At 41.4% G+C, this 26518-nt stretch overlaps 1 protein-coding gene across 4 annotated transcripts in view; it reads right to left on the minus strand.

Annotated features, from left to right (window-relative positions):
• Nucleotides 1-5143: 5143 nt before the first annotated feature.
• KBTBD11 (kelch repeat and BTB domain containing 11) overlaps nt 5144-26518 on the minus strand; it is a 74136-nt gene continuing 52761 nt past the window's right edge. For all 4 annotated transcript variants that reach the window (XM_073589184.1, XM_073589185.1, XM_073589187.1 and 1 more), the window contains one exon: nt 5144-17047. In XM_073589184.1, coding sequence (XP_073445285.1) covers nt 14391-16334 — 1944 coding nt within the window. In that variant the 5' untranslated portion in view covers nt 16335-17047 and the 3' untranslated portion in view covers nt 5144-14390. The remainder of the gene's footprint in view (nt 17048-26518) is intronic.

Below are 26518 nucleotides of genomic sequence, written 5' to 3' on the forward strand. Positions count from 1 at the left end.
AGGCCCCGGTACGTGCATATTACAGCAAGATTTTTCTTTTTCTGCTGTGTGTACCAGTGTTCTCCTTTTGCCGCCACGGTTGCCAAATAAAAGATAGAAAAGAAAAACGAAGAGAAAGGGAGGGGATACTTGCAAGTACACAAAAATGTCTCAGGACTAGTAACCACTGAGTCTGTTCTCCAAAATCTATGATGCAGGATTCCCGCAGGAACCATGCAGGTCTTTAGTGAGAGGAATGATTGCTCAAACCAAATCACTAATGCTCTAGGATTATCCCACCGCTCTGACACCAATATGTGACGAACGGGGGTCCCGCTGCCACCAAAACCAACGACAATTGGTTTGCAGCTACCAGCTTTATCATGGACCCTCACTGGGGCATTACTGCCTTCTGGAAATGCTGCCAAAAGTAGGTTGCAGGCATGGTCGTTATTTGTGACCCCATGTCCACTAGGCACCGTACAGCGCGGCCCTCGACTTCTGTCCATACTACTGGGCACTTGGCGACCAGATCTTCGGGACTTCCACCACCCCTTGTTGTGGCTTCTGGCTTTGAGCGGCGTTCCCCCTGTCCGGAGCCCTCTAGTTTAATGTCCATCGGGGTGGGTATATCCCATGCCGCGGACACTCTCGTGCGAAGTGGCCCAGTTCTCCGCACTCATAACACCGGGACTGCAAGGCCCGGCCGTCCCGGGCATTGAAGCCAGGCCGCCCAGGTGTGGGATCAGTTCTCTTCTTTACTTCGGACAGCTCGCCTCAGATACTCTTCAGCTCCTGTCTCACTTCCTCAATCCACTGGGGCTCTCTGGCAGCATTCACAGATGCCTCCATGCCCTGGGCCTTCCCCAAGGGGACCGTCATCCCCTGCTCCTGCTCTCGTACCCGGGCCTGACCCCCCACCTCAGAGAAAGCTATACGTGGGTTCATTCGGATCTGCTTCCGCAATGCCTGTTTTATTAACGGGTCCCGGAGTCCAGTCACTAACAGGTCACGTAGGGTAATGTCAATAGGTCCTACCCCTACTCCGTCCTTCCGCTCGATGGCTGTGTATAACTCCTGGAGGACATTCATATACTGGGTGATGGTCTCCCCCTCTCCCTGCATTCGACTGAACAACCGGGTCCTCAACTCTCCCACATTTGTTGGATCCCCATGAGTTTCTTCCAGAAACCGCAAGACCCTAGCAAAGGAGTTGCGGTGTCCCGGGGGTCTCAACATTACTGAATTCCGGGCTTTCCCATCTAACGCCATGAGAGCTACCTCCGCTTCTAAGTCAGGGGTCATTGGATGCATACGGAAGAGCCCCCGCATGTGATCTGTCCAGCTCCACAACAGGGTATTGGACCGGAAAACCATGGCAGGTTGCTTAGCATAGCCCCCAAAGAGATGCTGGACCGGGGGCCCCCATTATTGGCAGCGCCTGTGGCCCCACTTTGGTCGGGAGTACCACTGCCTGCGCTCGGAAACTGCATCCTGCTGACTACGCCAAATATAGTACTAGCAGGTACGCAGGATGCAGTGACAAGATGCGAGACGGTCTTGTGTTTTGGCAGCAACTTTTATAGGTTTATAGGTAACTATCCGCAGGGATAGTCTAAGCAACCAAACAAAATAACAGGAATTGTCCTCGCAGGGACTCAATACAAGCAAACATGGAAATATAAGAACACGGCTACGTCCGGCAAAGCCGGTCACTATAGGGCTGCGGTATGGATGACTACGTGTCCTTAACTATATAGTGTCACTTAACCGGCTCAACGTCCATCAGCGTCCCGGACGTTGGTTCTTCGGCGAAGCAGCCGCTGGGCCCAGCCGCTGAAGATCTGTCGCAATCTTCGAGCGTTTCAACGCTCCGGTGAAGCAGGGGCATGACAGGCCCCGGAGGAGTCCTTGGACAGATGGGCCGCAGCCCCCGGATCGGGGCAAACAGCGGCGATGAGGGGTGGCGGCTGGCAGGCCACCTGCGCAGCCAGCGACTGCAACGGAGGACCCGCGGCGAGCAACGGCCCGGCCCATTCGACCCTGTGGCTTCTTTAAGTGCGGGGACTGCAGTTTCTGTAAATATATGAGACCGGGGAAGTCCTTCTGTAGTGCTAGTACTGGCAAGATTTTTTATCAACGTGACTTCTCTAACTGCAAGACAACAGGGGTCGTTTATATGGCTACGTGTACGTGCCCTAAAAATTATATAGGGAAGACAAGGAGAGAATTCAGAAGAAGAGTGGGGGAACATCTTGGAGACATAAGGCATCAAAGAGAAACCCCACTTGCAAAGCATATTTGGATGTGCCATAAAGGCGACCTCGGGGACATTAAATTTTGTGTCATAGAGGTCGTTAATGTGAACCCAAGAGGAGGTAATGTGGACAAGGTGATTCTTAGGAGAGAATGTGAATGGATATTCAGGATGGAGTCCCTGGAGCCGAGGGGGTTAAATGAGCAACTGTCATTTGCCTGTTTCTTATGAGCCACAATGGAATAATGGGTCCTGCTTTGAGGATATTGGCCTTGTAGGTTTTGGTTTGCGTTTCCCATTTTGAGTGGGATCCCCATGCATTGTCATAGAATATTGGTTATATAATAAATTCCCCTCCTCACTGCCATATATTTATCCACCCTCTAATTGATTTTGAGCAGTTCTTAATCTCGGTTCCATTGGCATACAAAGGATACTTCTTAACATATGTGTGCCAAGGATATTGTATATTGACGCATATTCACACTGTTGAAATGCATGTGGCGATTTTTCATTATCTTTTATTTATATGATGAGGTGGATGCCTACTGACGCCTGTTCACACCACTGAAGGTTATGATGCGATTTATATCTGCCTACTTGCATGCTAACCATCACAGTGGGGAGAAAAGAGATATCAAGATTACTAAAACATCGGTTATATGCCATACACAGCACGTGACAGTGGATATATGAGGAGAGTGGAGCCTCTTGTATATTTGTGGGTGATATACCCCGGAGTGGACAGTGATTCTGAGCCGCAGCGCTTTGAGAACGCTGTGAGATGGCTCTTCCACAGGACATCTGATCGGCGAGTCAGCAGTGACACTGCATACTTGTCAGACGCGGCAACCAGTTTCAGCGTTGCTGATTGGTTAATGCTGGGAGATTTTCTGTCTGAGGATATCTGATTGGCCACCATGAGGCTGAATGAGAGTCCTGTTAGCTGATTGGAGTAACAGTGAATGGGTGGCGAGGCGATTGGCGCTTAGAGACGCCACTGAATGTGAGTGGGCGGAGCTTTTGCTCTGCACGGCAGGTTTAAAGAGGGGAGCTGCACTGGTATCGGTAAGCTATTTGCACCTTTATGGGACACTAGATATCGCAGCATCGGGCCTCCTGATGAGCCTAATAAGGCGAAACGCGTTGAGGCGTTAACTGGTTGGTGGCAGGTGGCAGAAAATGCAGATGAGTATCGCTGTGGCAGTTCTGTGTTTCTTGTATATATATAGCAATGGGATACAGCCTCTGGCCATTTTGTGGGTTATGACTTATTAGAGTCAGTGCCTTTTTCATATATCAATATATCTTTTACATGAGATTGAGGCACTATTCACAATTGCTGCTTCCCATGATGATATCTGCTGTTCAAATTTGACCACCGAATGCCATGTGTTTTATCTAGCTGAGGCTTTAACTGTTTATTGGCAGGTGGCAGAAATTGCAGATAAGTATCGCTGTGGCAGTTCTGCGTTTTTTGTATATTTACAGCAATGGGATATAGCCTTTGGCTGTCTTGTGGGTTATGACTTATTAGAGTCAGTGCCCTTTTCATATACTAATATATCTTGTACATAGGATTGAGGCACTATTTACAACTGTGTCTTTGCTCAAATTTGACCACCGAATGCCATATGTGTTCTATTTATTTATAACCTCTTTCTCTAGGGCACAGGGTCCTCTATAGAGCAGTTTGGTCTCTGTCTAGAAGTAGGGGTTCCCTTATTTGTATCGGGTAGAAGGGACCACTAGTGGCGGTAGGGTTTACTAGGGCCCCTAGGGACAGCCATCGTTGAGCGGGGGCGCCATAACGTTCCCCCCTAGGGTGCCAACCTCCGCGGACAGGCAGGATACGGCTTAGTCTCATATGAGGGATTCCAAGGTGTCACCTTAGTATGGGCTTTGTTTGAACACTTAATTTCATTTCTTCATTTCTAGTCACTTCTTTTCTGGTGTATACCACATCTGTGGTTTTTAAACAATAAAGTACTATTTTTAAGGGATATATATATATGATTTGACTTGAGAATCCTTATAGTATTACATTTGAGATTATTAGTAGGACAAGCCAAAGCTTCAAAAAAAGGTACTATTCTTTCTCGGGAGACATGCAAAATCAATACATATTTATAGATAGAACTAAATTTAAAACAAATTAAAATGAAATCCTGCAAATTGTCATGATCAGTAGAGTTAGATATTACAAAAAAATTCTGATTAGTGATGAGCGAGTATACTCGTTGCTTGGGTTTTCCCGAGCATGCTCGGGTATCCTCCGAGTATTTCGGCGTGCTCGGAGATGTAGTTTTCGTCGACGCAGCTGCATGATTTGCGGCTGCTGGACAGGCTGAATACATGTGATGAATGCCTGTTTGTTAGGGAGTCCCCACATGTATTCAGGCTGTCTAGCAGCCGCAAATCATGCAGCTGCGTCGACAAAAACTAAATCTCTGCACACGCCAAAATATTTGAAAACCCAAGTAATGAGTATACTCGCTCATCAATAATTCTGATTGCACTACATGTACTGTTTTCCTACCTCATAAGAAGAGATATGGCTGTTGTCCCATTATGTTAGTAGTTTGTAGCACTTTTCTTTTGAAGGACCTCCTTCTTGTCCCTGATCATTTGCCAAGAGAGTTAACAACATGTATAGGCATACTGATGAAATAAAGGTCTGTGTGTCACGGGAAAAATAAACCGCACAAAGGTAGGTTATTCATTCATCTGAGGAACCCTTCTAAAGAACTCTTTGCTTTAGCCCCTTATTTTATGAATTGAGGTGACCGAGGCTCGCAAACTGCAGTGAAAAAATCCGTGGACCTGTAAATCTTTTAGATATTTTAAATAATGAAATATGTTCATGTGAGATATTTTTTGGTAAGTAAAAAAAATGTAACTTGAGACTTCTTTTAGAACACTACTATTTTAATAGCACAAGGTCACCTTTAATCTGCAATAACATTTATCAGAATCCCATCAAATTCAAGATACAGAGAAAAAAGCGCAGAAACAAATTTTGCTAAAATTCATGTTCAGTGAGTCATGTATATATTGACTGTTATAATCCACATATAAAGTAATACTCAATTCTTGGAATGTAAAATAATGTGCAAATTGGTGACTTCTGTAATGGCAACAACAGCTTAGCTGTCCGTTACAAAGACTAAATTCTTAGCTTTTTAAACCTCTAAGGTCAGAAATTAGCAGAATTTTTTTTTTTAATAATTCCAAGGAAAAGTTAATAAGTGCAAAAGCAGGTACAAAGAGAATATACAATGCATATTAAAATGCTCAACCAGTATTAAATGCATAGCATTGTGCAGCTTCACAGAACAGTAAAAATACAAAACATGCCAAGAAATGGCCAAATCGGATCATCAGCTGAATTAAATAGTTATTGAAAATTACCTAAATATTTCCAGTTTCATTGAACTAAATTAGTATTAAAATTTCATTTTTCAAAAATGTGCATCAGAGAGTAAAAAAACGGATTTTGTTGAACAATTTGAATGCATTGCCGTAAACAATCGTAATACAACTGTGGAATACTAGCATGATGGACATACACAACAAACACTTAAGATCAAAACGTATCTATGGTTATGTACACAATACATGGTGATAGGCAGTACGTGATGGTTGCTTCGCCTAGGCAGGTGGTGATGGAATGAAAATATCCGAACTGTTCTGCTACCTTGTGCTGAGTTATGGAGCTCATGAAACCTAAAAGTGCGGTCATATCATATTATCCACCAATATTGCATCAGAGATGAAGACACTTAGTAGATTGGCCCAGTATCTCATACTTGTTAGTAGGCATAAAAGTCCCATTCCCAGGAATCTCTTGCAAACAATGTCAATGAAAGTGCATATAAAATTAGTAGTTACTTGTGTGTAAAGATAATTATACACTGTTCATTATACATTTGTTATATATTTTACAGGAAAGGAAAGGGATAGAGGACATTAGAGTGCCAACATATAATAACTTTGTTCAATATTACACATTGTTCCAAGCAAAATCTATGACCTAGATTATTCAAGACAAGAATTGTTCACACTTGTCTTGATGAGGAGGCGTGCTGGAGTCAGACGCTCCTGATTTTTTAAGAGGCGCAAACCTCCTAATGAATCAGGACCATCAGATAAGTGATATACACCTCTGTGTGCAACTCAGCACAAATCCTACTCCAGTCAAAGAATGGAGTAGGATTTATGGCATACGGAACAATGTTGCTCATCATGAATTTAACGAGAGGGTTCGCCATGCCCCTGTTCTGCTCCCATCCTACCCCAGCTCTGCCAACTTTGTGGACAAAAATTGAGCGAGAACACCATAAATTGCTCTTTATGCCAGACCCTATATGTCTTATTTGTGTTACCTGTTTTATACCATGAATGTATGCATTTTCCTTCTTGTCTAGTATTTACCTGATTAGAGTAACAAATTCCCTACTGACCAGACAAATGTTGCTTAAAACTTCCAAAATCTATGAAGTCTTGTGAAAAGTATTATAACTATTTAACATAATCTCCTACGATCCTCAGTAAGGCTGGCGTCACACTGCGTTAAGGCAGTCCGTTTAACGGATTGTGTTACACCGCGGCAAACTGCAATCCGTTAACGCTGCCATTCACTTCCATTAGGAGCGCATCGCTAGCGCATGCCATAATCAGCATGCGTTAGCAATGTGCCGCAATTCTGTGACGGACCCTCGGACGCGGGCTGCAGCGTCCGGGGGTCCATCACTGCTAGCGCAGATGGAGCATCTGCGCTAGCGGGCTCACATAACGCGATCGCGTTATGTGAGCAGCATTAATGCAGTCCGTCAACGCTATGCGTTGAATGGACTGCATTAACACTATGTGAACCTGGCCTAACTCCCTTTATCAAGTGAAAAATACAATTTCACTGTGAAAAGAAGAGAACTTTTTACTCCTGGGTTGGTCAAATCTACCAAAATCAAGCCTTAGAGACACACTGGCGAATTTTTTGTCCGATAATCGGATCGTAAAACTTGCCCTGGCCGGCACCTCTCCTGACCTGAGCATGACAGCGTGATGGATTACTATGCAGCTGTCAAGTTCAGGTCAGGAGAGGTGCCGGCCAGGGCAAGTTTTACAATCCGATTATCGGACAAAAAATTTGCCAGTGTGTCTCTGCCCTTAAGCAGAAAAACTGAAGGATTATTCTGTTTGTTTAAAAAATGATTGCGTTTTTAATTTGATTTTGTAAATTGGTAAAAATCTAGAACTGCATAAAATTAAAAAATATCAAAGCCCTGATTCACCATTGTACCTGCTGTTTGTCTAGTTTTGGGTGGTTTACGCCTTTTTTTTCGTTTACACTCAATTCATTATTGTATTTGCGCCATTTTTAAGTCTATTTTATAAGTGTTCACTTGTATTGTTATTGTTTTCTGTTTTGTGGACGGAGTCTAGCAAATCCAGATATTTTGCCCTGATTCATCAATTTCAACTTTTTAAAAAGTGGTAAAATTTGGCGTAACTTTATTTCGGTACACCCACCCTCACCCAGGTGTATTTCTGAGTATGCAAAAATGTTGGTGCCTTTTGGCAACTTTTGCAAGTCGCAAAAACAGTTCATACATTTCAGTAAAACAGACATTTCAGTAGGCCAATATTTAGGATTTTAAAATCATTTTTCAAGCTGGTGTTATAAATTATTCTGATTTACTGAGACAATGACTTTGGGTTTTCATTGGCTGTAAGCCATAATCATCAACATTAACAGAAATAAACACATGAAATAGATCACTCTCTTTGTAATGACTCTATATAATATATGAGTTTCACTTTTTGCATTGAAGAACTGAAATAAATTAACTTTTTGATGCTATTCTAATTTTGTGAGAAGCACTTGTATATAACATAGTCATAGCGTTGCCTGTATCTTTTGAAATGTACATTCAACATAAACAACACATTTTGTATTGTTAGAATTTTTTTTATTTTTATTGATTTTTGCCAACCGTATCCAGGAGAGATCTGGGTAATGCTCCAATAATTTTTTAAAAACTAGACTTTGTAGAGGATTTACATACAACACCAAATTAGACTCCCGATTTCCTAAGTTTAGATTCCCTAAAAAATAACTCTGAACAAGAATTGGGTGATATATGAGGAAGATAATCAGGAGTTATTTTTTGCTTCATATATTTTAAACAAAGTATAGATCCCTAAAACCACAGAAAATTAAAAAAAAAACGGAGTGTTGGCATGTGATGGACCGGTACAGAAGTTACTGCAAAAAACGCCCACTTCTATGACATCACCTCCTGCTCTGCAGCTATTGGCTGAGGCTGCAGGAGACTTGCCGCTGTGTTCGCCCCTTATATATTGGGTATAATGGGAGCTCTTTCTCCCTCTTAGCTGATTCCATCTGCATTAGGTAGTGAAAGTTGGAAAAGGTAGTAAAACTTTGCTCAGTATCTTCAGAGTTTTACAGTAGTTTAAATTATATTTTCTACATTGCCTCCCTGCAGTTTAGAAAGCAATATAGAAGGAAAGTATCGCACTTGATCAGTAAGGACTTAAAGGGGTATTCCCATCTCCAAGATCCTATCCCAATATGTAGTAGGAGTAATAATAACACTACTAGCAAATACCTCCAATTACAAATGAAGTATAGTTCTTCTGATTCGCTATGTCGCTTACCCCATGCAAGGCATTGCAGTAGCTTAGGTATCCATAGTTACAACCACTAACAGCTAACTGTCACTATATAAGTGGTCGTAACCATGGATACTTAAGCTACTGCAATGCCTGCACATGAGGTAAGTAGGTAAGTGACATAGTGAATCAGAAGAACTACACTACATTTCTAATTGGAGGAATTTGCTAATATTAGTATTCATGCACCTACTACATATTGGGGAAAGTCTCTTGGTGATGCAAATGCGCCTCAAAGTATTCATATAAATAATAATATAAGAAAGCAGTAAAAAGATGGAGTGTAAGATGATAATTTAATGATTGCCAAACATTGGTCTATTCTCTTCAAAAGTGCAGGATTTTCATGGGAGATATGGTGAATAAACTGATCCCAGTGATACACGAAGACGCAGACAATTGGAAAATGATTATTTGTCATCAGAGAATAGAGTTTTAGAATAAATCAGCTTTCATTTTCCCAATTCCCGAGACTCTCATTATTGTGTTGGATGAGTAGGAGACCGCACATCACAACGGGCAACAGAGATAAATCAGGGCTGCACGTAGGGATCCCATACATCAGCTCATTGCGTCAAATATAAAAGGAATGCACAAAGCCTACAATAGTCTGTAATCTAAACGATCAATGATGGCATTCACCGGCTCACAGCAGAAAGAAACGGACGGAAGGGATTTCTTGTCAGATCAAAAAATATTCTTGGCCGAAGTTTCAAAGCTTTGGACACGTAGCGATGGAGGGATCCTGGGAGTGCTGCGGATCCATTAAGTAATGTGGATTGCCTACAGCACTGCAGAAGAAAAAGCCAGTGTGTGCAGGAAAAATGAGATTTTCCAAGACTCCGTTCTGTTAGAACTTGACCAGCATTCTTATCGACTCTGTCTTCACGTGTCGCGTTTCTAAACCGAGATGCATTAAGATCTAGAGTCAGAATTTATTTCCTAAACACATTGGTCGGATGTAGAGGTAGCATGTCTTTCCCTAGCAGATTCTCGTACAGGGTCTACGTGCCTTATTGGCCGGCCACCATGTCATTTTAATGTGATCATTGTAAAGAATTTCATGGTCAGGAATACTTCTCGGAAGGTTTTTATTTGTACTGGGCTTTAAACTACTTTAGTTTTTTTTTTGTTATTTTTTTAAAAAGGAATTCCGGAATCCCCTCTATTAGGCAAAAGTAGTATTCAGCTTTTCTTCTGGAGACCGGAAATGTCCAAAAAGAACAAGCACTGATATCGAGAGTCGCCTTTTATTGGGGAGAGGGGAATGAATTACTGACAAATACTTACAAAAGGATTGGACTTTTCGATAATCAACATGTGCTCTAGCTGTTAACCATTTGTCATCATAGAAGAAGCAGGAGGCCCATACACACTTTAGATCATTGGTCTATCTCAGCCGATTTGCTCTTTTGTATAAAACCAACTTTAGCAAATCACATTTAGGGCAGAGACACACTGGCGTATTTCTTGAGCGATAATCGCACCGCACTGCACGGACTGGCCGGCAGCTCTCCTGACCTGAGCATGACAGCGTGATGGAGTAGTATGCAGCTGTCAAGCTCAGGTCAGGAGAGCCGACAGCCAGTGCGAGTTTTACAATGCGATTTACAATGCGATTCTCGGACGTAAAATACGGCAGAGTGACTCCAGCCTTAGGGTACGTTTCTACGTACCGTTAACGCAGCGCTTTGGACGGAGCGGAAAACCTGCTCCGCCCAAAGCCTTGCCCCCTTCTGTCCGCGCTGATTCCGGATGTGCTCAGTGAACAAATCCGGAATCGCCGCAAGGTACCCATAGCGTAGGCAGTTTACTTTGCGGAGACTGCGGAGACTGAGCATCTCCACAAGGTAAACCGACATGCTGCGGTCTAAAAAGACGCACCGCATGTACGATTACGCGAGTGTGTCACCCGCGTAATCGGACGCATATAAAATCGCCTCCACTATGCAGGAACATCTGGACACTGCGGATTAAACACTGCGGCAGGACGCAGCGTTCAATCCGCAGCTAATCCTGATGCAATCCGCCACGTGGAAACTCCCCTTACCAAGCAGTTTACACCAGGTTTAACAGAATCCGCACCCAAAAAAAGACACAAGTCAGGTCATGCACAAATTTTGAGCAAAAATTGTGAATTTTGAAGTGAATATTGTAAATATTTTCAAAAGGGAAACCTGCAAAGAGCACAAATTTCGGTGCAAGCATAGACTTCATTTTCTATCGTTAGACAACAAAAAACAAAATTTGTTAGAAGCTGTGCGCCTTTTAATAAATTTCACTCAAATCACTCCAACTATCTCCATTCTTAGCCAGCAGATGATAACACCAGTCTGAGAAAGAGCTCCATCAGTCTGAGTGCGATCTGGCAAAATATTAAATCCCACTTTGAACCAATGTTATTCTATAAGCCCACGCACATGTCCAATTTTCAATTTTTTCCCTGGACAGAGTCCAAATCGCAGCATGCACAATTTGCATCAATTTGCATGTCTGCGCTCGGTCATGCAAGTCAATGAGTCCATGGGAAAAATTGGGCTGCACTCAGATGACATCAGAGTGCAGTCCAATTTTCAAGGACTGCCAGAATGAAGAAGATTGAGACTTATTTTTCCATCTTCTCATACGAGAAAATCGGATCAACCTATGATCAAACTCTGATTACCATAATAGGTACAATTCTCTTAGCTAAGAGAAAATACGGTGGTGTGAACCTGGCCTTAGTGTTTTTGACTTTAGAAATCATAACGATTGATCTTTTCATAGAGATATATCCCCCAACATTTATTAAAGACATTTCCCATGGTATGATCACAGCAGATGTTTAACATTAAGACATTATTCTGCGTAAGGTCTGTGTAATGTAATGGTAAATTGACTTTCCATTATATTTGTTTTCCATGGAGAGAGTTTTTCATTATATTTCCATTATCCTAAGGCATTTAAAGTTTCCCAACACAACATAAGGAATTCCCTTTGGTAACTTCACATGTTATACTAGTCACCGGGGAAAAATAAATGTTTGAAGACTGGGTAACATGGCACTACAGGAATTTCCTATAGGAATACCTGATCCTAGGAATACGGTCATCCCCGGCATTGCAATATGGTCAAGGACTGTAGTGTAGTCAGAGACACAGGAAGAACGCAGTGTCATAAAAACGACTATTCCGCCAAATGATGATGGTGCTAAAGTCGTTACGCTCGCAATCACTATTCATTAAGATATAATATAAACACAATTAGATTTCATGGCTGCAGTAATTGTCAGTGTCACCATAGATTCATGTGACCGCCAGCAAAGGTTGGTTCATTGATTCCGGAGACTGGCTATCATCAAATCATCACTTCGGATATGTGGAAATATGGCAATGAACACGTTTATACCATACAACATACAAATATACACTGACCAGACAGTTTATTTAAAGGGGAAAGCTCTGTCTTTCTTCAGAAAATCCTCACAACCTACCTCACGGAGATCTAGCAGGCTCATGGAGATGCGGCAGGCTCATGTAAATCTAGCATTTGCCAAACATTGTGGACCAACTGCACTAACGGCCGAAATGTGCTGAGAAAATGCCAGATCTGTATTGTCTACACCACTCCATATCAAAAGGAAGGAAAACTTCATCCCGCCACACAAATGCTAAAATGAAAGCCTAAGGACGCGTTCACAAGTAGAGTAAATGTTGCTTTGTTTTCTGATGTTTTTTATCCGCATATTTTCTGCAAACAGGGCTGTCTCTGATTGCTGCATTTTTTTAATGCGTTTTTGGTGCAGATCTGAAGCAGCGCTTATTAATGTTTTTAGAACAGAAAAGCTTTGATTCTGCACTTAAAATTGCAGCTCCATTTTCTTACATGCATTTGCTACATTCCTTTTTCCATGCATTTTTCAGTTTTCCTATAGAAGCCTACATTAAAAAAAATGCATAAAAAATTGCAGAGTTCAATAATATCCTTAGGCTACACATGGCGTGTACGCACATTTTTGTCACCTTTTTACTTTCGCTCTTCACCCATTCATTTGAGTGGCTGAAAAGTGCTGTAAAACCACTGAGAGAATTAACATTATGGGTTTTTGGCAAAAATGCAACAGAGCTCAAAATACGCTCAAAAACAAAGCGGAAAAACTGCAGTATTTACGCTACATGGGAACACGGTCTAAAGGAAGAATGATCCATAAGCAGGGTGTGAACAGATCTTAATGAAGGCATTAAAGTGCATGCATGGAGGTTACAAGACAAATCAGCATGATGGTCCATTCAGTCTGTTCTGGGTGTCAGAAGAAGCATGCTTCTAATTCACCTGCTCTCATAGTAATCACATATCCTGGGTCATGGATACAAAACTGCAAATAAGAAGCAGGAGTGCTGCGCAGAGTAAGGCTGCATTCAGGCAGTCTGTTCAACGGATCGCGCTACACCGCGGCATAACCCGATGTAACGCAATCCGCTAACGCTGCCATTAACCCTCATTATCGGGCGCACCGCCAACGCATGCCATAATCGGCATGCGCTAGCAATGTGCCGTCATTCTGTGATGGACTCTCGGAGGCGGGCTGTAGCGTCCGAGGGTCCGTCACCACTAGCGGAGATGAAGCATCTGCGCTAGCGGTATAGCATAACGCGATCACGTCATGCTATAGCGTTAACGCAGCCCGTCAACGCTGTGTGTTGAAAACGCAGTATGAACCTGGCCTAACTGAAAAATAACTCAGGTTATAACAGCTAGAAGAGGTGCAGAAGTAGCAATGGCTACCTGGTCCCTGTCCCTAAAGAAGGCCTAAAGCCACATAAGAGGACACCAATAATAGTGCATGAACAGTACTGGTCATGTTATGGGATGTTGTCTGGTTGCCTTAGGCATACAGTCCGTATGTAATATGCAATCATTTTCATTTAGGACCTACAGCAGTGTCATCAGATTATACAAATGAAAAGTAGCGATTAGAACAATTTATTTTTGTCTATGGCAAACATTTCTAGCCACTCTACAGGTTAGGCCAACCCCTGATTATAATATTATAATTGTCGCACTATTGCCTCTCTACATTCTCATTATATGTAAGTAAAATTCAGTATTATCTGAAATGTGCTACCATTTATTTTAAGATGTAGCTCTAAATGTTAGCAGCTTCTAGGTGCGGTTGAACTTATCCCGAGTATCTCCTGTTGTGTTCACCATATCGGATGCCATTATATTGTACACACATAACAATCACTACTACATGCAAAAACTCTCCTCCGTACAGGTCTGTAGGCTGGTTCTAATTTACAAGGGCATTTCCAGGAAATAAATGCACATAATTTGTAGATTCACATATTCATTTTTGTACAGTGATAGACATGCATTTGCGGAACTATTGTGAACTGGGCATTAATGTATTTTTAGTCATTTAAACGAACATGCCAGTAAAGTAAAACACATAGGCAGTATAACCTTGGTCTTAATGTTATGACTTATTCTCAGGTAAAGAGAGAACGAATGGAAATAAGACTCCTTTTGTATCTTCTGGGGAAGGAAAGACATCAAGCTCACAGTTAGCCATTTCTCCTCCGGTTCCTTCTGGTGGTAGTGGCAATCTCAGTGTTACAGCTCTGTTCAAGCAATAGATGTTTCCTCCCATGACAGTGCAGCGAAAAGGCAGACTAGGAGGTGTAGGCCCTGGACCAGGACATAGGTTGACTCCCTCACTCCAGTGTCTGGCCATTGAATTGTAAGTGAAAACACTAAGGCCATGTTCACGACTGACATCAAATCTGTAGATGCAGCCTTTGTGGGATACCATACCAGCTGAGCGTCGGCGGCTGTTGTTGTAAGGGCATTCTTGCCATTCATTATGTTTCGGATCATATTTGAGTAGACGGTAAAAAAGAGTTCCACCGGATACATATATCTCACCATTACACGTTGTAGCTTCATGGGCAACTGCAAATGCACCTTTAAGTAATGAAGCTACTGAGGTCCAACGGTCCAGACGGGGATCATATTTTTCCACTGTGAAGAGGCACTCTCCACCAATAGCATATAAATAACCATCAAGAGCTACTAATTTCAACTGAGAGCGTGGCTGGGAGAGGGGTCGAACCTTATCCCATGTATCAGTCAAAGGGTTGTAACAAAATACCTGGTCGGAAAGTTTTGCTTTTTCTCCACTACCTTTAATGCCGCCAGCAATGAACAAATAGTTATATAGGACACAGACCCCACAGCCTTTAGTATTTGCTTCCTCTGGAATCTTTGTCAAAGACCGCCATCCCCTGGATGATTCAGTAAAGCAATGTACCTGATAAGTAGTTCCATCATCTTCAGCAGACACAATTGATGAAGGACTCTGGGGTCTACTACTCTCTCGGCTTTGAGGTCTACTGCTACTGGTCATTCGTTCAAAAGCATCATTGATTCCTGCTACCACCAAACACTGTTTACCATCCATTCTGCGCTGTAAAATTAAGTCTCTCTCTGCACCTGTTAGTCTGCCGAAGACATTAGGATCCTTAAGAACCTGTAGAAAATGGTCACTCATAAATTTGTAAGCAGCTTCCTTGAGCTCATTCAGTCTTTGTTTCTTTGCGATATAGAGTACCTGATAGCAGTTCTTGAGTGATATCTGGGACCTCATGCTATCCATGGCACACTGCACCGCACAAGGAATCTGGAGGAACTTTGCACCACTTATCACCTCTACCACATTTTCCTGCTTCACTTCCAGCTGTGAGCTGTAAATGTAATCCACAAGCAACAGTAAAGTCTGGTAACTTACACCCTTAATTTTAAGAATGTCTCTTGATGATCGAGCCCTGAAATAATCACTTTTCTCAGCTAATATAGACTTGTGTGCCTTAATTCTTTGCCCCCCAGTCACTTCAATAACCAGGTCTGGTTCACCGAGGAGTTCAGGTAAAATGTTTCTTTCAAGGTCACCTCTAGATTCATCAATCGTAGCTTCATCGATGGAAAAATCTGTGTTGGGTTGTCTTGTATGAGATTGCAGATATTCACTGATTGAGATGGATTCGGATAAACTTCGTTCTTCACCATCCTCTTCCAATTCTGATACATTGTTCATATCCCACTGGCTTCCACCCAGCACTATGCTACCTTCACTTATGGGTTCAGAAACTGAAATGTCCTCAGCATCATTATAAGGTACTTGTCTAGAAATTTCCAAACTATGCATAGGCTGCACAACAGTGTCAGACTGAAGAGTGTAGCCACCGTTAGAGTGGGGTAAGCTGTCTTTTTCTCTGCCATGTGGATGCTTTCCCGAGCTTCCACTTGCCTCCAAGCCATCTCTGGAGCCCCCACTGTACTCACATGTCCTCTTTGCAGAAGTCCCCGTGTTTCCATCATTTAGATCACTGGGATAAGGAGCAATAGACAATGAAGTCTCCATATTCGTGGTTTCTTGAGACTGCAGTCACATAACCTCTGCGCTTTTGCTTTTGCTGTCGATTTCGTTGTCACTGTTGTTTTTCTGGCATTACACCAGATACGGTCTGTTTCCACACCGCGCCTATCACAGACTGCTGATCTAGATTCTGAGAGCAGAGAGGTGTGTCAGAACTGCACCAGTTTCACATAAGACTGAACTCTTGAACTTCTCGGTATGTTCAACCTCCACTGTTTGCTCAGAGAGGATTGCTTTATTTTTATTACTTTCCAGCTCCAATTAGGGCAGAGTTGGTCTAGTGCTGCATCAGAATTCTCCACCGGAAAGTGCCTTCAATTTCATAATATAGAAATATTACAGTTCACTAGGAATGTTCTGCACACTTAGGAGACGGGCACATCTTTAATCCACATGACTTGTAAAAGAGGGATATTTCATCCGCGAGTTTCCAGAGTCTTCTAGATCCAGAATTGCTGACTATTAGATTAGGTCAATGATACTAAGCATATATCCTTCAGCTGCAGAAATCTCACGCGAGTCACATTTGATTAGATTTAAGGTGACATTCGCAGGACGGATAGAATTCCCTTCATGGGTTAAGCAGCTTTCAATTAGAGGGTTCATCACATATATTCCAATGGACGAGGTGCATCACGCTGGTTAGATATTCCATTCTTTTATTGGATCTTATTCATTTTTCAGTTATCGACTCTGGCCTGTAATAGAAAAGCAAAATAAAGACTTATAATGTGGAAACAGGCTAAAAAAACATCAATCTGATTAACACCTGATATATTGACAAGTGCTATGAATAGTTTATGTTAAATGATCCAAAGACAAGGTTGTTATTAGCTAATACTCCCTCCCAGGGTCAAACTATTGGAAAATTCATAAAAGCATAAGAGCAAGATAAAAGCGACAGGTTAATGAAGTAGGAAAGGATTACGTCACATGCACACCCAATCTACACCAGATAAGTTATCAAGGGCGAAATTTGATTTACAGGTCAGAAAATTGTTCCTATCCAACTATTGTAGATTTAACCTGGTGCAATTAAGCTGTTATCACTAAGAGAAAGGTAGAACTTCTCACGTTACTTAACTTGCATGACTAGATGGTGAAATATACGGTCATATACGAGGATACTTGTCAAATACCAAATTTTAGAAAACCCCAACCCTCACCAAAAAAAGGCTTTATTAGAGAATTATTGTTCTAATGAACTTTTTTGACAAATTACAAAATATAGAGAAATGACGATTATAGACTAACAGACAACAGATATTTTATGCTAATGACTTGGAGCAGCCTTACAGTTCCCTAATCGCAGCCATTAAATTCCAACCTAGTTGGTAACGCACTGAAAACGCATGTAATCCGTACATGACTGTATCTATATACTTTTAGCAAATTCAAATACCATGATATATCAAAAATAAAGCAACTATAGTAAAAATATAACACCAAAAAGTGACAAAAAAAGTTTAAAGACGCAATAAAAATGAAACAAAAAATCGGCAACATCAAAAACTCACCAAATATTCATTGTAGAAACATAGCCTCTAACCCAAACAGAACTTTGCGAATTGTCTTGTTAAACAGTAATTTAATAACAAAATGTTACCATAATATCACAGCAGACTGGATACAACTGAAGGCCATGATGTGACTCTGCAATTACATAATATCACTTACAGTTCTCATAGAATTTAGTGCAGAGGTAAATCGGTGCTATAGAAGAAGTGAGAGTAATTGCTTGCCTGGTATGCACATGCAAACTGCCAAGCCCAAGACATACTCTCTAGGTCAATGCACAGTCACTAACGCTGGACAGAGGTTGGAGCCACATCACTATCAGGGTATGTGCAGATGATCAGAAATTGGCAGCGCTTTGGATGCGGTGCATGCTCGCTGAGTCCAAAGAGCTGCTGTATATTGAGCGCAGGTGAATCCTCTGTGATCACTGAATCATGCGGATTCACAGCGTGCAATACATTCTATGGGTGATATTTCTCTTGCAGAGACCAGCGTGTCGCAAGAAAAAGTGATATGCTGCGGTCTGGAGAGATGCGCCGCATGTCCTTCTCCGCGGGTGATCCGCTGGTTTCTGTGGATGCAGAGTGGACATGGGATTTCTTGAAATCTCCTCCACTATGCTGTAACATCTGAACGCTGCGGGTTGGACGCTGCACAAGAACGTAGCATCCAACCCGCAGCGTTTACTGACCGTGTGCACATACCCTCATACATAAAGAAATGGAATTTTGGCAGTGTTTATTATTTAAAGGATCGTTAGACATCTTTCTTACTATGGCCCCATTTCATTAACTGGCGTTTTGTACACCAGTCTGGATGCACGGTGCGCTGGAGTAGGATGGACCAAATTCATTCAGAGGCGTGCACATCTTAATAAATTTGGAGCATCTTTCAGCTGGCAGAAATACTGTATACCTGACGTCCATTTCCAGAATAAATGTTGCCATGTGGAATAAATTATGATGACTTTGTCAAGCATGCATTGAGTTACGCAAACATTTTGCCACATTTCAAGCTAATTTAACACCAGAAATCTGGAGGAAACTACTTGATAAATCAGTTGCCTATTTGTTTAACATTTCATTTCTCATTTACTCTTTACAGCGAACCTTGAAAAGCTAAGATATCACCAATTTCTCTCTTAAAGGGAATCTGTCACCAGGCTTTTGCTACCTCATCTTTGAGCAGCACAGTGTAGGAAAAGAGAGCCTGACTCCACTGATGTATCACTTAGATTACTGGGTGCAGCAGGTCTGACAGTTCTGAGTTTTTAGATGCAGTATGTAACACAGCTCAGAACGCTAACCCCGCCCACACCACAGCTTTCTGTGTACATTGTCTATTAACAGTGAGCTGCTTATCAGAGGAGGGGGCGTGGTCAGTCTAGCAGTTGCATGAGCTGTAGTCCAGACAGTGGTAATCTGGTGATAAAATATTTATTTTAAGTAAACGACGGCAAACAGTCTAATAAATGACACATTCCTGAATTCTGTGTTTCAGCCCCTATCTCCTGTTGTCTTCAGATTACAGAGTAAAACCTGCTGACAGATTCCCTTTAATTTCAAGTCAAAATGTTGATGTATAAAAAAGCATTTTACATTTAATCAGACTAGATAAACACCTCAATTAATTGATATCGCATCAGTATGTTACTTATTCAATCTCTATTTTGTAGCTCCATACTGAACATTTCTGTTCATGTTACAATTGCTTTACACATTGTAATATATTCTGCCTATGTTTTTTGCTGATAAACATACTAATCACAGAGCAGTAGCTAAGTGTCATCGGAACTAGAGTTCAATGACAGCGGCTTATTCTGAATTTTATAAGAAATATAAGATCATTTGGGGGTTTGCTGCATTTTATTGCATTATTTTCTAAAAATGCATTTTTGTAATAGGAGCCATTATATGAGAACTCTTATTTTTGAATAATTACAGTTAATGGTCTATTCCATTTCTCACAAATTAATGACTAAACAGTAAAGACAATAATATATGGTAATGAAGGGAGATACTGAGTCTCTAATTTTTACGGTTTCTGGGGTTTTATATATTGATGGCCTATTCTCAGTTTTTTTTGTGTTGTTCCAATACACACAAAGGAAATAAACATGTGTAATCAAACGTGTAACTGCTATCATTTTATGGGAGAAATACTTCAATTTCTGGAACAATTTTAAGGATGCCAACACTTTCGACCATGACTGTATATGGAGAACTGATGTGGAGATTGGTGTGGACACTGTATAAGGAGTGGTAGTGTCGGGATTGGTGAGGACACAGTATATGTAGTGGGGGTGTGGGATTGGTGCGGGCACAGTCTATGGAGTTGGTGTGTGGGGATTGATGTGGATACTATATAAGGATTTATGAGGGATTTGTGCAGAAACACTATAAGGAGCGGAGTTTGTATTGGTGCGGACACACTGAGGAGGGGGTTCAGAGGATTAGTGCGGACACAGTATGAGGAGTAAGGGGGTATTTGTGCAGAAACACTATAAGGAGAGAGGGGAATTGTGGTAGACACACTGAGTAATGAGGGGATTAGTGCAGACACAGTATGAGGTGTGGGGGTTTGGGAAGACGCAGTATGAGGAGTGGGGGAGATTAGTGCAGACACAGTATGAGGAGTGGAGGGATTGGCTGTGGACACAGAAAGAGTAGCCAAAAGAGGATTGGTGTAGACACAGTATGAGGAGATGGGGTGTCAGAGATTGGTGTGGACATAGTATGAGGAACGAGGAGAGGGAAGTTGTGTTTGTAAGGGGTAAATTGATGCGGACACAGTATGAGGGGAGGAAATTGGTGAGGACATAGTAAGAGAAGTGGGGGATCGGTGCGCAGACACAGTATGAGGAGAGTGTTGGTGGGATTGGTGCAGACACACTATGGGGAGCGAGGAGGACCAGTGAGGAGACATAATGGCAGTAAGGGGAGCGAGGGAGGGAGTCATCTGCGATTTTCATACTTACAGTCATGTGACACCTAGCTTCTCTTCCTGCTTCTCTGAGTGAAGCAGAGGCAAAAGTATTTCATTGAACATTGAGAGAATTTGAAAAAGCAGCTCATCGGCATATAAGTGGACACATGGCAGCTACTCAAATAGATAGCGCAGGTGTGAGGACGCCTAACTAAATTCTTGCCACGGGTGCCAGAAAACTTACATACACCTCTGGGACGACCCCTTTAAGATGTAACACGGTGCAGAAAAATTTTGGTGCAGATTACAGGCATCAAGTAAACCAACTAATATATGGCGTATAGGAAAACCTGACAGTCTAAAGATGTAGCAACTGCATCATAGGAGCCACTTTGATATATTTAGTGCATTTTAACAAATCTGAAAATACAAATTATGCAATGCGTAAACTCAGCTGAAGGTGATCCTGGTTTCTGTGCTTTAGATTATGAGCAGTATGGCATTAAATGGCTTGTCAAAGACCGCAACCTTAGTTTATCCATTAGCCTCCAGAAATATCATTAGATGGAACAATACACACATCACTTGCTTTCCTGCGGGGTATGTGACATCAGTCACAGAGCTTCCTACATTCTGTTCTGCATCCGTTAATTGGACTCTGGATTTCTCCCTTTAATACGTCTACCTCTGAATAACCCCCACTGTGCTGTGACAAGTTCTCCATACAACCAGAATAGGGGAGAGCAATAAACAAAGCTCTTGACTAAATTGATTGTGACTTCTGCTCATTGAAACCCTGTAATGCCAGAGGACACACTGGGTAGGAGTCCTCTCCTCCTGCTGGTTTCATTGGAAGAGCTGACATATTAGGAAGTGACTTCGCTATTACTCATATTTTGTAACCATTAATAGTAAAATCAATTTTGCTTTTGTGCACCACAGTTAATGGTCTGGAACATGACTCAGTGTGTCCATTCCTGTCCCTATTGTTAAAGACAACAAGAAAAGTATTTAATGAGGACCCGCAGCTAATCACCAGTACAATAATGAGACTTAATAACAAATAATCTAAGTTGTGAACAACATGTTAAGGGAAAGCTATCGGTAGAACATAACTTATTGTTTATATCAGGTTTTGTGCTAAATATATTATTTATTGGCAATGTTTTTTTACATATAATCTGTGTTAAAGATTAAAAATAGAAATCTTGCAGTTCTCACATTGGCCACTGGGGCTATTTTAGACTCTAACTTCCTTTTGTTTCAGGAAACAACACATGAACATTAGCAGCAACAAATCCAATATCCAAAACAATATCTTCTGAATTGAAGCATCTAATAAGCCTGTGCAAAGGTCATTGTGAATAGAGAGGGAGCCGGATTAGCTGTGACATCGCCTATTGTAATTGGTGGATTCTGTGTTATCAGCTGTGCATAGAGGTGTTATTGGTCATTGTAATCCTATCTCTGCTGATAATGAGACTTCAGAAAACTCTTCATGAAGGGACAGGAAGTAGGATTCTGAAATAACCCTAGTGGACAGTGTGAAAATTACAAGATTAGTAATTTTATTTTTAATAACGTTCATAATATGAAGAAAACATTTTTAAAGTAAAAAATACATATAACACAGGGCCCTCATTTAAACAATAAGTAATTTTTTGTCATGATAACATTTCTTTAATATCTATAGACCCGGTCACATACTGTGTGTACAGAAGCCATATTTATAGCACCCAATTTATGGATATCTGCTCAAGTCTATGGAAGGATTGTATAATCCTCCGAGTGGATAGCAAAATATGTAATGTAAGAAGGTTTTAAAGTGAACGTCTAACCATGAGCTTAAAAAGTCCATAGTCCATATATTAGCTGGGAGCAAGTACCAACATTCATATAGTCAGAAGATACTGTATAAAACTGGCGTAACATACCGTATATGTTGGATGTCAAAAACAACATACCAAAGTTGTCTCAAAAATGCTTAAAAAATTTGCAACACAGGTCACTGCTTTTGGTGTGTTTTTGTTATAACTGAGAAGCAAAATACTCGCCAATATACCACAGCCAATTAGAGGGATCAATTATCTCATCTCTACTTATGAGCATGGAGCCTTCCTCATAGAAACAATTAAAACAGGTGCTAGGAAAAAATGCCCTGGCGATCATTCAGATCTAAGAGTGTGCTTCAACAATACAGGAACCACAGTGTTCACCAAAATACAGAATCAGCTCTGCCACATCTGTATTTTGGCAATTCTCGTTGTCTTATAATACTTTGTTTGAAAAAATGCAAAAAAAAGGATGGTCTCACCTACAGTACGTTAAGATTAATAGTCACTATCATTCAAGATATGCCAAAGGGGTGGTCACCTGGGTCTAAAAGTATATAAATATGTATCTTACTATATGAGAGTATCTGGATTCAGCTGTTTGTGCCAAATGTTCTGGGGAGGTTCCCCCATTAAAAGTGTTTGGGGCCAGGTTACACAGAATAAACACTAGGTAGGTACAGCGGGAGAAATAAGTATTGAACAAATCACCAATTTTCTAAGAAAATATATTTCTAAAGGTGCTATTGACATGAAATTCTCACTAGATGTTGGTAAAAACCCATCTAATCCACACAGGCAACAAAATCAAACCATAGTTGTACATAAATTATGTGTAATTGTGAGAAATGACACAGAGAAAAGGTATTGAACACATTAAGAAAAATAGGTGCAAAAACCCTTGAAAAGTCATGACACCAGCTGAAATCTATCAGTAATTAGTATTTAGTGAAAAATAATATCAGCTGGTTCAGCTGATGGCCTATAAAAAGGTGTCTCATTATCAAGGTGCCACAGAAACATCTCATGATAGGTAAAACAAGTGAACTGTCTCGAGACCTTCACAACCTTATTGTTGCAAAACATACTGAAGACATTGGTTACAGAAGAATTTCTAAACTACTGAAGGTTCCAGTGAGCAGTGTTGGGGCCATAATCCGGAAGTGGAAAAAGCGCTATTTTAACTTAAACCGGCCACGACCAGTTTGTCCCCACAATATTTCAGGGAGAGGAGTTAAAAGAATTATTAGAAGACTTATCCAAGTGTAATACAAGGGGCACCGGGGTGGCAGTCCTGATTGAGCTCACCCACTAAACACAGTCTGTATACACCCTGGCCCCCTTGTACATGTGATATGAGATGGATAAGGCTTTACCCCCAAACGAAGTTACCTTCTCGGACTTTTGTCACAGCAGTCCAGGTGATTAAAAGTCCAGAGATGTAGCTGTGTTCCAACAGGGAAAACATAACTTTTATTGAAAACAGGTAATGATGAATGGACATCAACGACAATCCCAAACACTGGATTTCCTGTTCTTTCCCTGACATGAGCTGCAGTCGCACCCACTACGGCTGCAGCAGCCAAGGATCCCAGTCGTCCAATCTGCTGGTGCCTGAGACCCATTCAGCGAAGGCCCCTCTAAAGTTAAGAGAGCTTGTTTGGAAGTACCCTTTAGTCCGTGTCCTTCTTTAGTCAGAGGCAACAGACCTCTCCCATCTGGGGGTCTGGCAGTGCCCCGTCTGTCTGTCTTGTCTGTACTTGTCAAGGATCCAGGCAGAACTGGAGGGAAACAGCAGCTTCCTCTCTGCTGCTGCTGACCCAACCCCTCACATTAAACATTTCTTGCCCTAACTCTAATACATCTAAAGGGTAAACAACACAATACATTACATTATAATACAGATACAGTATAACAACACATAGAACACACAGGTGCTGAATACAGTTAGGTCCATATATATTAGGACTGAGACAACATTTTTCTAATTTTAGTTCTAGACATTACCACAATGAATTTTAAACAAAACAATTCAGATGCAGTTGAAGTTCAGACTTTCAGCTTTCATTTGAGGGTATCCACATTAAAATTGGATGAAGGGTTTAAGAGTTTCAGCTCCTTAACATGTGCCACCCTGTTTTTAAAGGGACCAAAAGTAATTGGACAGATTAAATAATTGTAAATAAAATGTTCATTTCTAGTACTTGGTTGAAAACCCTTTGTTGGCAATGACTGCCTGAAGTCTTGAACTCATGGACATCACCAGACGCATCATTGTGGTAATGTCTAGAACCAAAATTAGAAAAATGTTGTCTCTGTCCAAATATATATGGAACTAACTGTATATGTACATGAAGTGCACTGGGGGTCACACGGAAGGAGCAGAGGGCGTGACTGAGGGGTCCTACCACCTTACACAAGAACCAAGGACCACCTGTGGAAAGCTACAGAAAGACCTGGAATCAGCAGGTAAAAAAAACTATAAGTAATGCACACAACTTCCATGGCCTATATGCATGCTCACCCCACAAGACTCCATTGCTGAACAAAAAGAATGTTCATGTGTCTTTAAAGTTTGCTCAACAACATTTAGACAAGCCTGGGAATATAGTCTGGACAGATGTGACCAAAATTGAATTCTTTGAATGCCATACACACCATGTTTGGATGCCAAAGGGCATTGCATCTCACCCTAAAAAAAGCATACCAACAGTGAAGTTTGGAGGTGGGAACATCATGGTGTGGGGCTGTTTTTCAGCTCGCAGCACTGGCAAACTTCATATAATTGAAGGAAGAATGAATGGACAAATGTATCGAGACATTCTTGATAAAAAAAAACTGCCATCTACTAGGATACTGAAGATGAAAGGAGGGTGGACATTGCAGTAAGACAATGATCCCAAACACACAGCCAAGGAAGCTATCAGTTAGTTTCAGAGAAAGAAAATAAAGCTGTTAGAATGTTCCAGCCAATCACCTGACCTAAATCCACAAGAAAATTTATGGTAGGAACTAAAGCTCAGAGTTCATAGATAAAGCTTCAGGATTTGAAGAATCTTTGTGTAGACTAATGGACCAAAATCACACATGAGCAATGCCTGCGACTAGTTTCTCTATACAGGAGGCATCTTGAAGCTGTCATCACCAAAAAACGCTTTTCTACGAAGTATTAAATAAATTTCAGTAAGCATGTTCAATATTTTTTCCCTGTGTCATTTCTCATTATTAATAACAAAAGACTGAGTGTCACTTCGAAACAGAAAACTGTATACAGGTGCAAAGAAACAAATAAAGTAGCACTATGTAGTGCTATAGCATGTACGCATGAAATATATGAAATTTGAATTGCAATATTATCCAAAGCAGTAATGCAATTCAAATTTAATTTATTTCATGTTTACTACATTATAGCAATAGAGAGTGCACCTTTGTTTGTTATATCTCATTGTTACACACAACTTAAATTCTTTGCCTGTGTGGTTGGATGGGTTGTTATCGACAGCTTATGAGAATTTCGTGTCAGTAGCACCTTAAGGCTAAAGGGGGTTTTACACATAGCGATATCGCTAGCAATATCGCTAAAGCATCACCGATTTGGTGACGCAGCAACGATATGGCTATGTGTGATACTTACCTCCGACCAGCTCCCCCGCTGTCTGTCGCTGATCGCGCGAGATCCATTTCTCGTCGGGTGCTTCCTGCTGGGCCTCCTGTGGCGCCGACGAGCGACACATGGACGCGGACGGGAGGACGTCAGGATCGCTTCGTCTGAAAGGTAAGTAACGACCGCTGTATCACTGCTGCATCGCTTTAAGATCTGCCTGTGTGGCAGCTCACTAGCGACCATTTAGCGATGCACCAGTGATCCTGAGCAGGTCATATTGTTGTCGGGAT

This window comes from Dendrobates tinctorius, unplaced genomic scaffold, assembly GCF_039654945.1.
Source record: "Dendrobates tinctorius isolate UK_male_01 unplaced genomic scaffold, ASM3965494v1 ptg000107l, whole genome shotgun sequence".
Lineage (NCBI taxonomy): Eukaryota > Metazoa > Chordata > Amphibia > Anura > Dendrobatidae > Dendrobates > Dendrobates tinctorius.